This window comes from Coffea arabica, chromosome 1e, assembly GCF_036785885.1.
Source record: "Coffea arabica cultivar ET-39 chromosome 1e, Coffea Arabica ET-39 HiFi, whole genome shotgun sequence".
In the NCBI taxonomy this organism is placed as follows: domain Eukaryota; kingdom Viridiplantae; phylum Streptophyta; class Magnoliopsida; order Gentianales; family Rubiaceae; genus Coffea; species Coffea arabica.
In genome coordinates this window covers 56681797-56699263 of record NC_092311.1, presented here as the reverse complement: position 1 = coordinate 56699263, position 17467 = coordinate 56681797, and the positions used below count along the sequence as shown (strand labels likewise).

At 38.2% G+C, this 17467-nt stretch overlaps 4 protein-coding genes and 1 non-coding gene across 11 annotated transcripts; 2 read left to right on the top strand and 3 right to left on the bottom strand.

Moving 5' to 3' along the window:
* The first annotated feature begins 565 nt into the window (after positions 1-565).
* Positions 566-1377, top strand: LOC140021679 (thiamine pyrophosphokinase 2-like). Its single transcript, XM_072072971.1, has 2 exons — positions 566-838; positions 1090-1377. The coding sequence occupies exons 1-2, from the start codon at positions 613-615 to the stop codon at positions 1206-1208; spliced, it is 345 nt and encodes a 114-aa protein (XP_071929072.1). The 5' UTR covers positions 566-612; the 3' UTR covers positions 1209-1377.
* A 644-nt stretch (positions 1378-2021) lies between these two features.
* Positions 2022-8550, top strand: LOC113734820 (DNA mismatch repair protein PMS1). Of its 4 annotated transcripts, XM_072067154.1 has the most exons (12): positions 2028-2793; positions 2943-3266; positions 3780-4991; positions 5215-5462; positions 5545-5671; positions 5774-5842; positions 5966-6039; positions 6926-6991; positions 7503-7606; positions 7807-7988; positions 8125-8275; positions 8347-8550. In XM_072067154.1, the coding sequence occupies exons 1-11, from the start codon at positions 2542-2544 to the stop codon at positions 8263-8265; spliced, it is 2799 nt and encodes a 932-aa protein (XP_071923255.1). In that variant the 5' UTR covers positions 2028-2541; the 3' UTR covers positions 8266-8275; positions 8347-8550. The 4 variants fall into 4 exon arrangements, with proteins under 4 accessions (XP_071923263.1, XP_071923258.1, XP_071923255.1 ...); XM_027261558.2 differs by having other exon boundaries at positions 8125-8550; XM_072067157.1 differs by lacking the exons at positions 8125-8275; positions 8347-8550 and having other exon boundaries at positions 2025-2793; positions 7682-7987.
* On the bottom strand, positions 2198-2271 carry TRNAV-AAC (transfer RNA valine (anticodon AAC)). Its single transcript has one exon. It is a non-coding gene; the product is annotated as a tRNA-Val (tRNA).
* A 313-nt stretch (positions 8551-8863) lies between the features above and the next one.
* On the bottom strand, positions 8864-12215 carry LOC113734827 (WD repeat-containing protein GTS1-like). Of its 4 annotated transcripts, none has more exons than XM_072067167.1 (9): positions 11821-12212; positions 11448-11655; positions 11166-11261; positions 10757-10831; positions 10308-10418; positions 9896-9987; positions 9624-9716; positions 9429-9519; positions 8864-9334 (listed from the first exon to the last, which is right to left on the bottom strand). In XM_072067167.1, the coding sequence occupies exons 1-9, from the start codon at positions 11985-11987 to the stop codon at positions 8957-8959; spliced, it is 1311 nt and encodes a 436-aa protein (XP_071923268.1). In that variant the 5' UTR covers positions 11988-12212; the 3' UTR covers positions 8864-8956. The 4 variants fall into 4 exon arrangements, with proteins under 4 accessions (XP_071923268.1, XP_071923277.1, XP_071923270.1 ...); XM_072067176.1 differs by having other exon boundaries at positions 11448-11710; positions 11821-11959; XM_072067169.1 differs by lacking the exon at positions 11166-11261 and having other exon boundaries at positions 11821-12215.
* Positions 12216-12956: 741 nt separating this feature from the next.
* LOC113734842 (uncharacterized protein OsI_027940-like) lies at positions 12957-16732 on the bottom strand. Its single transcript, XM_027261585.2, has 6 exons — positions 16535-16732; positions 15228-15414; positions 14741-14894; positions 14608-14645; positions 14382-14517; positions 12957-13331 (listed from the first exon to the last, which is right to left on the bottom strand). The coding sequence occupies exons 1-6, from the start codon at positions 16537-16539 to the stop codon at positions 13237-13239; spliced, it is 615 nt and encodes a 204-aa protein (XP_027117386.2). The 5' UTR covers positions 16540-16732; the 3' UTR covers positions 12957-13236.
* Between the last annotated feature and the right edge of the window lie 735 nt (positions 16733-17467).

Sequence of the window (17467 nt, the reverse complement as noted above, 5' to 3'; positions counted from 1 at the left end):
ACGGCAGAAGCTGTTGTTGCGCTAACAAATTCTCTGTTCTTAAAGTAGTCTCTGTTCCTTCTGTTTTTTATTTATACAGCTGTCACGTGTCTCTAATTTTTCATTAACCCAAACTCAAATAAATCGATAATAATCGGTTTATAAATTTGGCCACTATTCCTTTTGACTTTTATACCAGCTCCTTTGTGAATAGTGGGATCTTTCACCATCTACTATATGCTATAGCATCATTTACACAAAATTGGAAAGGAAAAATTGTCCAAAACGTCCCTCATATTTTGTAAAATGATTTTTTTTGTTCCTCACTTTTAAAAGTGTAATTTTATATCCCTTACATATTCACATTGATCAAATTTAGTCCCTAACTAGGTTTTCGATCATTTTTTGGCCGGAATCCATCACGTGCAAGACGCATGATCATTTTTTAAGGGTAAATTTGTTAAATTATATTTTACATAATCTAATCTATAGTCCTCCATATTTTTATAAAATAAATTTTTTCTTCTCTCAAATTTTATAAAATGATTTTTTCATTCCTTACATTTCACAAAATGAATTTTTTCATCCTTACGATCTGTGAGCTCCTCATTTTACAAATACACGTGTCATGCTATGAGAAACTGCCTACGGAAGGGTCAAAGGCTTCCTATCATAAAGTTTTCCTTCTCAACCAAACGAATAATTCTTTTGAATGATGACTGCCTTATCCAACTTCTTCCCAGAAGTCATCATCACGAGATCCACATCAAGCCCTCTATTCTGGGCCCACATTGTGGACTAGTGCCTATGGGTATGCCATCAACAAACACAACAACAACAGGCCTTCAGTGGGATCTAAGTAGGTTTTATGGTATCATGTGCACACCTACGTTATTTCGTTGTGCACAAGTGCATATGTTGGGCCTATATATGATGCTTTATGAAACTCTAAAGAGGCAAGATTGTGTTATTCCTTTTGATTCATTGGATGTACTTATCTATTTGTGGCTTACGGAATTGCTGGTTCATGCTCGTTCACCACTGATTGTACTAACGTTCCATAAATGACTTTCAAGCCTGAATGACGTTCGAGGAACTTTTCTTGTTTAGACAATACGGAGATGGAGTTTGGTGGCTTGATCAGTACATCAAATATTGGAAAAGGACAGATTGTGACTGTGCATTCTGATACCGATCTCATTTGGACAATATCCATCAGAAAGACATAATGGCTATCACTCGTGAGATGAGGTCTGAGCTCTGTGTTTCTGGGCTGCTGCTTTAGTTAGATAGAAGGTTTTGTGAAGGCCGGAAACTTTCGGCAGATGTTATTCTTCACTTTTTTACTTTCTTCTATTCTTCTTTAAACAGTTGGATAATATGAGTTTCTTGGTTGATGTGCAAGTTCCTTCTGATTTTCCTTGAAGCACCCAATATTGAAGAAGCAGATGATGGATTGTGAAATACAAGACATTACTCTCTTTTTCTAACTTGATACAATGGTTAGCTATGGTTACCGAGGCTTGAGTTTATTTATACTACTAATTTCTGCTGTCATCCATCCATTCACGCTGGATTTACCAGCTGGAAATATGTAATTCATAACATATTTCTACCGTCATCCATCCACGCTAAACGAAACATGGTAAGAGTGTATAGGCAAGAAGGAGAAGCGATCATGGATTGCTGAGGACCGGTGTCATCATCACCTCCTGAAATTTGGATACTGGAGCAGACGCGAGCACCATTTGACAAGGCTATTCCTCCTATGCTCGAGACCTTAAAAGAGTCAAAAAAAAAAAAAAAAAAAAATTTTTTTCTTTGGATTTTTTAAGTTGAAAAAAATCACAAGAAGTTGAAATCCTAGGAAATTGCTTCGGCAAAAAGGATCAGAATTTGAAGAACCTCACATGGTTCAAAATTTTTGTACAAAGCACTCCGTGTTTTCAAGTAATTGGGTTCCTATAATGCAAGATTAATTTGTAACACATCTTGCATTAGGTATCTCACTCCTTCTTAGTAAATTTTGTTGCATTATCGGCCAATGACATGCCGTCATTAGTGAAAATCAGAAAAGGCGGATGAAAGCCGAGCTGCTTTTTAAGGCGTCGTCCTGTTACTCGTACTCCTACTATGTTACTGAGGCTTGTGCGAGGTGCGGAGGAGCATAAAGGCGTTAAATAGGGAGGGAGAGGACCACAAAAAAAGAATCAAGGCATGGCGTCGCCCGGACTCGAACCGGAGACCTTCAGTGTGTTAGACTGACGTGATAACCAACTACACCACGACACCTGCGATCCCTCGCTCGCGCGACCATTGTTTGTTGATTTGGCGCAACTCTCGGTTAAACAGAGTTTTGGCGGCAAAGGCTTTAATATGCTATCCGTGGCTACTTGGGTGTGGGTGGGGCTTGGGACTTAGGGTTTATAATTCTTTCAATCACGTTTCGGGATTTTCACCGTAATCTTCTTCTTGTTTATCATCATCAGTGGGTCTCTGCTTTCCACTTTCTAGATTAAGCTTTTATTGCGAGTATCCCATGGAACCGGAGGATTAAATTCAATGGCAACAAAAGGTGGGCCTTCGATGATGTTGGACAAGGATTCTGCTACCATCCGCCCTATAAATAAGGGCGTTGTTCACCGAATCTGCTCTGGACAAGTGATTTTAGACCTTTCCTCCGCCGTCAAGGAGCTCGTTGAAAACAGCTTGGATGCCGGCGCCACCAGCATCGAGATCGCTCTTAAAGATTACGGAGAAGAATCCTTCCAGGTTATCGACAACGGTTGCGGCATTTCTCCTCACAACTTTAAGGTCCTTCGTCCTCCATCATCCCCTCTCGCTTTGTTGTTGGTTTTTTTTCCCCCTCTAAAAAATATTTGTTGTGGTTTTTCCGATAAGTACAACTTTTGAATTACCCACTGTCAGTAGCAAATTCGCATTCTTCTCTGCTGCTGGTGCAGGTTCTTGCACTGAAGCATCATACGTCAAAGATATCAGATTTTCCGGATCTTCAGTCATTGGCAACATTTGGATTCAGAGGCGAGGCGTTGAGCTCCCTGTGTGCTCTGGGGGAGTTAACTGTTGAGACAAGGACCCAGAACGAAGCAGTTGCGACACACTTGACTTTCAACCACTCCGGGCTTCTTGTCACTGAAAGGAAAACAGCACGACAGATTGGCACCACTGTCACCGTGAAGAAGTTGTTTTCTAGTTTGCCAGTGAGGAGCAAAGAGTTTCACCGCAATATACGCAAGGAATATGGGAAGCTTATCACTTTGTTGAATGTGAGCCCTACCCTGTTTATGTGTTAATACTACTGGAGAATTCATTATTGCTTTGCGTTTCGTTGTTGAAGAGTTAACTTATTTCCAATGATTATACTGAGATGCCCAGGGTCCATTCTGTTCAAATTTCCTCTCATTTGTCATTTTTTTTATTAGAGTGACAAGATTGCTTGCGTTGTTCCCCTTAAAGTATGAGGGTGAAATTCGTATAAGAATATAGATGAGTTTTCTTGCATCATTATCATTTTGCTCGTTTTATCTTGATCTCAATACTGGACTGTAGAGTTCAGTTGAGACTCGATAAGATTAGTTTAAGCATCACTTTTGGTTTCTTGCTGATGTATACTGGTGTTACAACAACTTCCATTACTTGAGTTGTGAGTTGTTTTGATTCTGGAAAATTGATTGCAAAATTGCTGAAAAAGTAGTCTAGGTGATTACATCTTATATCAACTGTATTTGCGTAGCATTTGTGTTACTTGGCCTTCATAGCGTTGCTGTTATGGTTTGCAGGCCTATGCTCTTATTGCTAAGGGAGTTAGACTAGTATGCACAAATACAGCTGGAAAAAATGCAAAGTCTGTGGTACTTAGAACACAAGGAAGTGGATCCCTTAGAGATAACATCATAACAGTACTTGGTATGAACACCTTTACCTGCTTGGAGCCTGTTGAAGTGAGTATATCAGATGGTTGCACAGTTGATGGTTTTCTTTCAAAGCCTGGATATGGAAGCGGACGCAATTTAGGAGATCGACAGTTCTTCTTTGTAAATGGCCGACCTGTTGATATGCCGAAAGTAAGTAAACTTGTGAATGAATTGTATAGAGGTGCAAACTCCCGACAGTTTCCAATTGCAATAATGAATTTCACAGTTCCCGCTAGATCGTATGATGTAAATGTTACTCCTGACAAAAGAAAAATATTTTTTTCTGATGAAGTATCCATTTTGCGCACCTTAAGAGAAGCACTGGAAAAGATTTACTCACCAGATTCTGCAAGTTATTTAGTGCATGAACTTGATGAGCAGAGCAAGAAGAAATCTACTTCCAAGTTTCATTTTAAACAAGAGAACTCACAGCTGCAGAGAAGGCAATCATCTCATGATGACTGTGATAAAGCTGAAGCATGTGACAAAAAGCAACTTCTGGATGGTGATACTCTATGTATAGCAGATAAAAAGGACTTGAATGATATTTCTATTGTGGAGGTGAAGGATGGCAATCTCAACCATTCAGCAGGACGAGACTTTCTTCTGAGAGTCCATAGCACTAAGAAGGAAGATACCTTGTCTAGATGTTCCTACAACAAATGTAAGGATCCTAGTAGTAGTACAGAAAAGAAACCTTTGCCTCTTAGTTCAATCCCACCAGAGGAATCATGTGATGATAATTCACGTTTGCAGTGCCGTTCAACTATTTTTCAGTCATCGCTGAAGAAGTTTGTAAATATAACTAAAAGAAAGCATGAGAGTATCAGCAATGCACTCTCAGAAGTCCCTCTCCTTAGAAGCAGCCTAACTTCCTGTCAATCAAAGGAACTCAGATTTGGTAAGCACAATACACACCCTAATTTGCCGGTGAACAGCATGATAATTGATGATTCAGATGAATTTAGTAATAATGGGCCTGAACCATCTGAATGTGTAAGAGTTAACCAAGTTTGCCATGAGAGAGGCACAGCATTTCCTGATGATAAAGATATGGAAAATCGAGAATCAACACAGGTAATTTTCAGTAATGATTCCTGCAAAGAATTTGGGTTTTCCATTTTCAACTTTGAAACATGTTTAAAAATGTAAACATTTTTCTGCATGTAAGATTTGATTTTCTAGATATTTTATGTCTAATCCTCTTTAATCACTGCAGCCATTGTTTAAGAAGCATTGTCAAAAGTATTTTGGTCAATTTTTGAGAATATCTTTGAATGTGAAACTGTTTGGGTTTCAGCAACTTAAATTGGAAGAGACAGTGTTGCCTATTCCTACAAGCAACAATTTAGAAAATATGTCTGAGGACCTACTGGATGAGACCATAAGATTGGAGTCTTCTGATCCATCTTCAGATTCTCCAATTTCTAGTCTGAATGTTGGATCTACATTGCAATTTAGTTTTAAAGAACTGACAACGAGGAGGCAGCAGAGGCTTGCAAGATTGCATATCCTGAATCATACCTCTCGAAAGATGAAGATTAAAGGGTATCCAAGTCGTCTAATTTTCCTTTGTGGTTTAAAAATATTCCTTCTTGTAACTCATTTAGTCTTTGTTGGTAGCTTACAGGTCCTACACTGCAGCAACTTTAGAGCTCTCCCAGATGACAAATGATGAAGGTAAATCAAGAGCCTTAGCTGCTGCTACAAGTGAGTTGGAAAGGCTATTCAAGAAGGAAGACTTTGAACGGATGAAGGTTATTGCCTCTCGCTCATGGATACCTGTAAATTCATGTATCATGTTTACATTCTCCAGTCAAATTTTAATTTACTTAGCTTATCTCTTTTCTTTCACACAGGTTATTGGGCAATTTAATCTTGGATTTATCATTGCAAAGTTAGATCATGATCTTTTCATAGTGGATCAGGTAGGTTCTGCCTCTCCATGAAATATAATTGTATATAAATGCTTCCTGTGAATAAAACCTTCCTCCATACTTCTAAGCTTGCAGTTACTTGTATCACTAAAAGTTCATTGTCATCTTTCTCAGCATGCTGCAGATGAGAAATACAATTATGAGCGGCTGTCACAGTCAACAGTCCTAAACCAGCAACCTTTACTCCAGTAATGAGTCTGCTATTATTCTTTTGTTAATTGGGATAGAGAATGACTGGCATTGGATATCATCACTACTGTACATGTCTGGAATTTGTGATCGCATAGAACATCACAATCAGCATGTCTCGAACTACCTTACTATGGGAAAACTAATATATTCTCCTTCTAAGACCATTTTTGGAGTTTCTACCATGATGACTTTCCTTTAGAGCAAGTAGACAGAAGTAGATGTGAAATTGCACCGAAACACAATGCTTCTTTTCAATGTACATTTGGGTAAACAAGCAATCATGCAGAGCAAAGTTGAGCATTTCTTTTCATCATTGTTGGATGGCTCCTCTTTGCTTGAATAGTTCGGAAATTGAACAAGTCTTGAAAGGCCTAGTAAGGAGTAAGAGTTAAAAGATAACCATGAAAATTGCCATTTTCAAGCTTTCAGCTTATATAACAACCTCAATTAATTGGAGTTAGTCATTTGTGAATATATGCAGTGTAACAGTTTCAGTTGGTTTTGAAGTTGGAACTTGTAATTATTATGAGGGGAAAAATGCAAAATAAAGTTACTCCCATGTTAATTTTTGTGAAATATGTAGCCTTTGTATCTTAAGATAATGCCTGAAATATCCGTTGCAACTTGCTTTTAGTTGGCTGATATAGCAATTTGGCCTTGGTCTAGCTGTATAAACACCATCAGATCTAATGGGGTGCACGCCCCCCTCCTAATTTCATAAAAGATTTCACTTATATCCTAGTAGAAATTAGATTTTGCCAAGGGTACCTTCTTAAATGCACATCTTTACTATTCTTGCCCCCCTTCAAACCTTAACCTCTAGTTCCACCAGTGTGTATACAGGACGTGTCTCTTCCTGATTTAAGTTTGGTCTTTGTATAGGCCATTGAGATTGGAGTTATCCCCTGAAGAAGAAATAGTCACTTCAATGCATATGGATATAATCAGGTACCTTTTCCTTTTCTGAATGTATTTTTCTTTTTAATTGTTCACTGGCTAGTTCACTGGCTATATATGGGAACAATCTGCAGTCTGCAGCAGGATTTTTTCTATAACTTAAGCATGTTTTACAGTTTTTTTGAAAAAGAAATAATTCAACAAGCACAAATCTGTGCCAAAATTGTATTTTGCCAACATTTAAAGTAATTCTCTGTTCGTGCTTTTCTATGTATTTTTCTGCATTATGTTATTTTTTTTTATCTGTATGTTTTGACTCTCTCTCCCCACACCCCCCCTCCCCAAAAAAAAAAACAAGGGACAGCAATCAACAATTGCAAAAGGTGGGAAAGAATCTTCTGTTGTCTTTTTTGTAATGTTATGCTTAGTTAATTATCACAGTCTCGTCTTGATAATCATCATTTTGTGTTGTTTCTCTCGTCCCTGCTTGATTTTGTTAATAATTTTCAGTGAATTTGTTTTGTCCAACTTTTCTTAGCATTCTGGTATATTTTACGTACAGGAGAAATGGTTTCTCATTGGAAGAGGATGTGCATGCTCCTCCTGGACAGCGCTTTAAAATCAAAGCAGTTCCATTCAGTAAAAACATTATTTTTGGCGTTGCAGGTACTTAATTTTATATTTTTGCATGCCTTTTCAACTAATTTTTTGCAAAACACTTTTGACAAAGATTCCTAGCAGGCATGATGTGGTAGGGAATGAGGCAACCGATTCAACTCAGTGACAGATGCTACGAACCTTGTGGGAGGCATATAAAGTTCCAAGTTCTGATTTTGCTTTTCTACACCATTTTTCCCCTTTTGTAGATGTCAAGGATCTGCTGTCAATTCTTGCTGATAGCCAGGGGGAATGCTCTATCATTGGCAGTTATAGATCAGATACTGCTGATTCAGTTTGCCCTCCTAGAGTTCGTGCGATGCTTGCATCACGTGCTTGTAGGTCATCTGTTATGGTTGGAGATCCCCTTGGGAGAAATGAAATGCAGAAGGTATGTAGGGCAGTCTGTGTTTTCATTTCCTGAGATGAAAATTACATTTGTCACCATGAAAATTCAGGTAGTAAGAGATGACCTTGTTACTTTTGTACAATTTACGTCTCTGTGGTATTCGACCAATTTGCTTCAGATACTTGAACATTTGGCGGGCTTGAAGTCTCCTTGGAATTGCCCTCATGGCCGACCTACAATGCGTCACTTGGTTGATTTAACAACCGTCCGTGGAAAGAATAAATGTGGAGGAAGAAGCTATGTAGAGGTCGCGTTCTGATTTGATTCATGTAAGATTTTGTTCGCATGCATTAATTGTTATTTATGAGATGTGCTTGTAAGCTGTAACTCTGGTTCACAGAGCAGAAAAATTACGCATGTAAAGAGAGCTGCCAGGAGAATATTGATAAAAAAGATCGTGGCGGTTGCTGGATTTTATATTTTGTTCCAAGTATTGAGTTCGTCCTCAGCCCATTTATTTTATGGGCCACGGGCCAGCCCAAGTTTTACATCATGTTTGGATAATAATTCAAGTGGAATCCAGACCAGCTTTTTATTTTGTTTACCATGGGCCCACATATTTCATAACTACTCAACTTTTTTTTTTCTTTTACCCTTCCCACCTTTCTCTATACTCTTCTGTTAGGATTATGACCATTCTTGCTTTTAAAATATATGTACATCACTATGTGTAAAATATAGCTTATATATGAATTGATACCACTGTGTGCAAGTGAGGCCCTATTTTTATCATTTGCCAGCCCTATCGCATTAGACACGATTATTAAAGTTTTTTTCTGTGTTCAAATTATTAAATGAATATTTAATATACCCAACCAACCAGCTCCTCCAATGGTAACACTACGCAAAAGGAACAATTAGAACTACAAAAAGAAAAAGACCAAACACAAAAAAAACACTTACAAAAGGGAAAGCGTAAAATACAACACGACATTTGAGGTAACAAAATCCTAATATGGACTGTGCCGGCTTTTCCTGCTATTCTTTTGTACCTTGGCAACCAGCGCACTGGATATAAATGAGCGATTGCTATCAAATGCTTCGTCAGACAACCAACAACACAAACGGCCATCCTCACCACCTGTCCATCCAAAGATGCCTTGGCTTTGGGTGATTCTTCCTGACAAGCGGGACATAGGCAATATGCTCCTAACAGTACCTGCATGGCCTCCAAGAAGAACAGCTTCCGCTGACCCAATTGTGGACGCCCCTCCTTGACTGCTTTTGCAATACAATGGGAAATAGCCTAACGTGCCAGAATTTGTACCACCAATCACCCAGAGACGATTCTCATCCATTGAGTAGTAGCAATCAACAAAGTAATCAACCTGCCATTAACAAAATGGTAACCCTAAGAGCAGTTTTACTTTGAGAGAGGGCAAATCGGCAGGAGGAAGCAAGTGCAACACTTTGAAAACTCACAGTCATCTCAACTAGTAAGTATGTGATACGTCCCCATGCCAAAATCCATGTAGGTTGACCGTATTTGCATAAACTAGTACATCGGAGACCTCTTTGTTTTGAAATAAATAACAATCTTTCTTCATTACAATAATGAACGGATGACAGGAAAGCAATCATTCTTCGACAATTAAAACTTAGTAACATATAACTCACATACATACATGACCAAGTGTCCATCTGTCAGAAGTCAAAGAACGAGCATCCTCAAAATTGACTTCCATGATTGATTCCTTCCAGTCCCAAACGCTACAGAGGAAACAAAGTTAGAGAACAAGCATAGACATTACATGAATTACCAGTAAGTATAAGGAACACACATGTGCATACCAACAAATGAGTGCTAAATTGCACTCCAAAAAAGGGATTTTGAAGAGACTTCCAATGGCCATACAGTAGTTTGTGCCTAAAGTCTAATGAGTGCATACCTCAAAGTTTCAATGTGCGTCAAACACCAAATTTTCTGGTTAGAATCTCCACAAAACCCAACCTTTCCAATCGAGGTTCCCACATTAAGTACCTACTCGTAAGAGCCATTGCATTATGTTCAAGATCAATGGAAGATAAGAAATCTCAAAATCTTAGTGAGGAGGAAAATTCCGAATTTTTTTTTTATAAAAAAATGACATAATAAACTAAAATAAAGAAGAATAGAGTTGAAAGAGAAAGAAAGAGAACAGGTTGCCATCTTAAACTTTAGAATAACAATCAATAGTGCATACAAGTATATTACCAGCAGTCCACATATTAAAGTGGCTGCTATTCCATTTCCAATGCACATTAGCAGGCAAAGGAACAGAATGTTGGAAAGGAAGATAGTATAGGATATATCCTACTTACTGACTCCAAATGGTCATCTTCGTTGATATCTCCGCTGGTGTCAAACAGACACATTAGTCCATCAACCGAAGCAGAAAGAAGCTTGTTCTGGTGACCAGGAACAAAGTGCACCTGATAACAATCACAAGTTAGGTACCTTTAGAAAAGTCATCTCATCTATTAAAAAATTTTATAAAGGTGCATATTCATTTGTGGATAAAAAAAAATCAGCTAGAAGTGAAGGTGGAACCGACCACGTACAAAATGCATCTTGAAAAAAGAATACAATTTGCAAGTATAATGAGAAAAAAAGTGGTCTACATAGCTGGTCAAAAACTAGAACCTATTCATATTTCTGTGTATTTTTCATCGGGGCTGGATAAGATATGTGCATGTAGGATGTACGACTCAACATGATTTTGCAGCTGACAGACTATTGGAATGCATTCATGTCACGTATCAGAAGGTACCTGAGTGACATCCTCCATATGGGATTCCTCCAAGCATGCAGCCTTTTTCATGGTCCTCCAATCCCAGAACACAACCTGTAGTAAGACAATCAACTGATCATGAAAAAAGCAAGCATACAAACCATATATGGATGGGAGTTTAGCAGAGAGAAGACTGTGTTGATAGTAACATCTGATTAATTTTCACAGGCACGTGATGCTAAAATTAACATCAAAACAAGATTCTTAAAGAATTTCGGAGAAATCAAATATTTAGATATCTCTCTGGGTAAAATTCCAATGTGTAAGATGTTCGCATCAAAGTCACTAGTAATAGAAATATCAACTTCCAAACTGAAAAAAAGAAAAAAGAAAAAAGAAATTGATGCAGGTAAGAAAATATTCTGGCGATGCAGAGGTGATACTCTACCTGAGACTTGCAACCAGCAGCAAGAAGATTGTCAGCAGGTCCACCAAAAGAGAAACTGAAAACTTCTTCTGACGGGCCCGCATTTATAAAAGATACCTGCATTCCGCATGTATTATTGAAGAAATATAATGACCACTATTAGGACTACATATTTTATCATCTCTAAAAATATATACTAGAAGTGAAGAACATAAACGACAAATGCAGAAAAACATCTAAATACCAGAGCACAGACACAAGGACGAAAAACATATATGATAGAGCGCAGAGAGAGAGACTGGCCTGATGAAAAGTCCTAGTGTCCCAAAATCTGATAGTGGCGTCAGAGGAGGAAGAGCACAATATATGCGGAGACGACGGAACATTGAAGGAAATGTGATTTACAGTTGCGGAGTGGCCTCTGCATTCCCCAAGGTACTGCCCGGTCAACGGCGAGTACAATTTTACAGCGTTTGACGAAAGCGACACCGCCATTGACGTCCAATCCTCTCTACACCAAAATTCATCGGTTCAATTATTTCTGACAGCTACATTTATTATCTTTTCTAAGGAAAATAAAAAATCAGAGGTTACAAAAACCAACCGAGTCCAATAAAATTTCTTACATTTAGACAAAAAAATTTAAAAAAAAATGAAAAGATGGAATTGGACATACCGGGCAACGATTTGAAAGACGTAGTCGTCTCCGAAGTTAGTCTGAATAGAGTTTTTGAGGCCGAAGCGCTTCATTGCCGCTGACGATGATGATAATGATGATGATGATGGCTCTCTTTCCTGTTCGACCTCCATCTCCACGTCTTCGTGACTGCCTTCCCCTTCCATTGTTTTTTGTCTGTTTAACGTATTTTGGCAGCCGCTAAATTAGGTTCAGCAAGGGTTTTAGGACCGAGATCCTGCTACGATGTCGTATGGTCCCCAATTGCATTGCTCCTGCTCCTAGTAGTACTAGTAATTCACAGTAATTAGAAAGTAGAAACCGCCCTCCATTTATTTTCCCTCAAATGGGATTTTAGGTTTTAAAAAAATAATAATAATAATAACCAACAATCCTTTTCGTCTGTGAGTCATTACGGCAAATCTGGGGTACCTCCCATGGCCTCAAATCATCAATCGAAAGAAAGCAACAGTTCTCTTAATCTGTAATGGATGAGAAGGGCAGCTATATTGCTGCAAATTAATTAGCTCCTGAGACTGGCAACAATTTTGAGTATCCTTCAAAATTTCATTGCCACGAAAATTTTGCAACCCAAACAATAATAAAATTATTATTGTGATGAAAAGTCTTACTAAATTCTAGAGGATGCGTTTGGATAGAAAATTATTTTAGAGAATTAGTTGAAATAATTGTTATACGACCACTATTTATGATGTAATGCATGCCAAATAATATATAGATAGATGATTGAAAAAATAAGAAGAAGATTGATTGAAAAGCATTTTTACGGCGTGACCAAATAATTATTTGCAAAAAAAGTTTTATCCCAACTCGTCAATAATCTTTTTTTATCAGCAACGATACATTTGTATAACCTACTCTATTCTAATCTAGGAGGAAGGAGAGCCTAAAAAAGCTATGATAGAAGTTAGTACGTATACAGATCCAACTAAACTAAAGGAATACTATAGCACAACCCTTAGATTTTTTTCCTTGCTGCTGGTAAGGTTTGAACCTTCACCATCACCAACAGTCCAAGGAGAGGAGTCCCTCCCTGGTAACTCGTCAGTAATCATACGAAACCTTTTGACCCCGTCACACCTTAAATGTTGCCACAGGCCCCCACAAGTTTGACATTCGCATTGAAGTGATTGTATAATCCCAACCAAAATTACATGCATTTTTAGTTATCATTGAAATTTGCTAGAAATACAACACTCGGAATCTTTAGAAAGTACGATCACAGCTCCTCCCAAATGAGAGGCCTAAACAATAATGTTTTCAACACTAAATCTAGATCAAGGGGACCTTCACTCCCGCTAAAACAGCATGCTTCTTTTGAATACCAACGTAGCCAAGAACTATATAATTCGCCAAAACTCAAAGTTGCAGCGGCATGCAAATCTGCCAAAGCCTTCAGGAGCTTGGTCCAGGAGCCTTCTCTTCTGATGACTTCACCGCTTCATCAGTCTTGTCATCAGCTTTCTCTGCGGGTTTTGAGACCTCATGCCCTGCGGTAAAAGAAAAAACCAAGTCATAAAAGAAACAATTGAGCCAGATGCATCGAACTATATTGCAGGACTCCCATCATAAAATGCACAAGTTAATGGAGAGAATATTTACAATTAACACATTCATCAAAATTCAAAAGCATCATAATGGATAAACAAAAATGATTCAATGCAGCTAAATAAACGTAAAGGTGAGAAAATGCATGAAAATTCGTGTGTAGTTATTACATCCAACCATATAAACGTGAAGGAAAGAATGCACACTGTTCATGGAGTAGCAAATAGTCAAAAGAAAATTCAGGAACAATCTAAAACGAAGGGCTTAAGGAAAATCTAATAGTTCTGTGCAAAATGCCTATAGTCATACCTAAGCTTCACATAGATTTTACTACACAGCTCATGACAGGATTCCTAATCTTCATGGATTTTACTACACGGAGCTCATGACAGGATTCCTAATCTTCACTCCATTCCCTCACCCCACCCCAAAAAAAAAAAAACCAGGGCAGAAAAGTTTCTTTGCAGGAACACTGATAATTTATATACGTCTTTTAAGATGACATAAATTTGCTTATTGAACATTGCCAGGCTGGAATATTGCTTGATCTTCCCTCAACACCTATCATTTACTGTCTACACAAGCATTAAGCAAATTGTACATGCAATTTTCCACAGCTTATTGTGTATATTTCTTATGCTTGTAGAAACCAGATGGGTGGCCGATGGTGGAAGAAGAGAGGGGGGAGGGGGGGAACAAGCATCAGCTCATGTAGATGGTCAATGAAGGACAGCATGCAACCTCTAGTCAAATAATACTTTATTCTTTTCACTTGCACCGGTATTTTGATTAATATAATTAAATTAGCATCCTGATTTACAAAATACATTTAAGGAGCAACCAACAGAGAGAGGATGACTAGCAGAGGGAGCATTAATTTTTAGACTAACAAATGGAACCGATAACCGTGGCAGAACTGATTAACAAAACAATCACTTAGTTACTAGCACTCTGTTCTAAACACGAACAATATATAAGATTGTGTTCATTACCTTCGTCATCGCTATCGTCATCACCCATACCATCAAAATTCATGCCGCCCATGCCCCCCAAGCCCCCCATGCCACCCATGCCGCCCATGCCGCCCATGCCACCAAAGTCACCCATGTCACCCATGTCACCAAATTTCTGAAATAGATGTCAATCACCAAAAACGTCATAAGGACCTATGGCAAAAATCTTTGAAATGACAATCCTACACAAAAGATATATCCTTACCGAGAAATCCATTCCGCCCAAATCCAAGTCTCCAGGACCTAATCAAACCATGAAGAGCAATTATGTCTTCAAGAAGTTCATATCATCTAAACTTGCATAAACAAACTCAGATATCATAAAAAATAGGCAATACCTGTGTCATCATCTTCATCAGCCCATTTATCCCAATCTACTTTAATATAGTGAGGTGCCTTTCCATCTCCACGCAATAGCTTCTTCCACCAATTCTTCTCTGCTTTCTCCAAAACACAGAAGATATTTCTCACCCCAATATTTATTTTGCTCTCCTATAAAAGCAAAATAGGTAATTTACATTGGGCAAAACATGCGACAAAGTTGTACAGTACAATTTTGTAACCAAATTTAAGTATGCAAGTATCACATTGCCTTAATACCCAAGAACCAGACCGCTATCAAATACTCATACGATGGAATATATAGTTTCACAGACACTAGAAAAGATCCTCAAGCATATCTTATCCAGGTAAAGTTTATTTCCGAATGCAGCAATGAGAAGCAAGATCCTAGATCAGAACCAACTACCAATATTCTAATCCCATGATAGCTGGATCCTAAACAGTCAATCTCCGACAGATTTTGCATAAGCAGAAAACACTTACCTCGACATTAACTTTGTCATGAAGTTCAAGTTTCAGCTCATAGAGATGGTTTTCTGCCCCAGCTGTTCCAGAGAATGTAAAAACCCCATCTGGATCAAGGTTAACCTTTGCATTCTTAGCATCTGGGAGTAGCACTGTAAGATATACCTTGTCCAACCGTTGGGCCCATTTTACCTCAGGATGTCGGCTACAAAAGAGAGATCGCTTCAGTAGTGACTTCTAGAATAATCACATAACAGAAAGACGAGTCATAAAGACGAAACACATCATGCATCCCAAGGAAGTACTTCCGTTAGAATACAGAACTCATATATCTACATCCACACTGGTGTTTGTACAAACTAATGAGATTTTGGAACAATGCAAGAGTTGAGACTGCATAGTTCTGGAACATCATTTAACGCAAAGACATACATTATCAGGCATAGTTGAATCCTTTCAATGGCTAAAATCATGGAACAACCATTTTCAACATGTTGCAAAAGAAGTAGCGACATAACCATTTACATTCACAAAAAATGAAAGGTTCTTGGTTGTCAGAGCTAGAGGCCAAGCAGGAATTTCAAATCAGCAAGTACTAACGTCTTGTACCAACAGCCTATTGGACTGTTGGTAGCACCAAGACTTCTAAAGTATTGGTGGGGGGTGGGAGGTCAAGGGTTCAAGGTTCTTGCCTCCCACCATATACTTGCCACTTAATTGTGGCTGCCACTTTCAAGTGACTTTCTCCGATGGAGTTCTGTCGGTTAGACTCCCCCCTCCCTTCAGCTAGAGTAGGTTGTACAACTGTTATTGTTACGGCTAAAAAAAAAAAAAGTACTAACGTCTTGCAAATGTTCACTCTCTTTGATATTACAGCCTGGAACTGAATATTGGATTATTAAATTAAAATTAATAATCTAGGATAGTATACTCGTAATACATTTAAAATTATGTATTAGTATTATACTTTAGCAATGACATAGCTCAACATTCAGCAATCATGCTGCAAGGGAAAAAATTTTTTAAAAATTCCAGACATTAAATTTCTTCCTAAACTATGGGATATGGAGCCATCAAAAGTTTCCAGCATATTTTTCTATAAACCCGGAACATGAATACTTCTCCAACCCCCCAAAAAAATCATCCGATAAATTAGAAAACATAAACAGGATACAACAAAGGATGTATTTAAGAGGACTATCAACAAATGAAGCAAAGTAACAAAAATCAAACCGTCCAAAATCATGGCAGAGATAAAATAATAATGAATTTGAAATTCGGCAAAGCAGAATAAAAAAAGGAGGAAAATCGTGTAAAGAAGATACCTCATATTTATGTTTTGTTTCTGGAGGAAGGAGGAGAGGGAGAGAAAGGAAAACCCTAGAAGATGAAAGAAAGAGAAGGCCACGGCAGGGCTACGAAGTAGTGCTTTTTTAAGAGTAAGCGTCGCTCTCTCCAAAACTGCTAGAGGAGGCTTCTCTTAAACCTCTAGGGCTGTTTTTGTGCGTATACGCTCCCACTCGAAACACGGTACTCCTCCGTGTGTTTCTGCGCCAAATGGGCCGCTGTTACAATGTGCACGCTTGAGATTTGCCTGTGTCATATCCAGAGTCCAATGAACAGGTCAGTCTGTTTCTCTATTTGGGCCTAATGATAGGCCCAATGTTTGCGAAGAGATGGAACCGTCTCGTCGGCCGTCTATACCTTCATCTGCAATCTACTATTTGTCATTTCCCATAAGCTCATCAATCTCCTTTTGATATGGAAGTTCCGTGCCCGCTAATCCAATGGAAGTTTCGACTTGCCAACAAATAATCGACACCAAAAAAGACCTTTGTCAGATATTATGTCGAATCAAACTGTAAAATTATGTAGAGAGAGAAAGAAAAACCGAAAGCACTGTCTATCGGCTTCGAATCCTTTGTCTCCAAAGTAGTCTCTTTGTCCCCAAAGTAGTCTCTGTCCCTTATTTGTATAGCTGCAACGTGCCTCTAGTCTTTTGTTAACCCAAACTCAAATATATCAATAATAATCGATTTGCAAGTTTACTCAAAATCAATTAAAACAGATAACTCAAAAACTTTTTTTATTTTCTTTTTAACAAAAAATATTCTTGTTGATCATAAACATAGAAATCAACTAAAACTCTTGTCTTAGGGATTAACCCCAACCATTGCGACAAGATTTTTTGTGGTTTCTTTTTTTTTAATAATATTTAGATAGAGAACACAAACCTTAAATGGGATAAACGAAAGGAA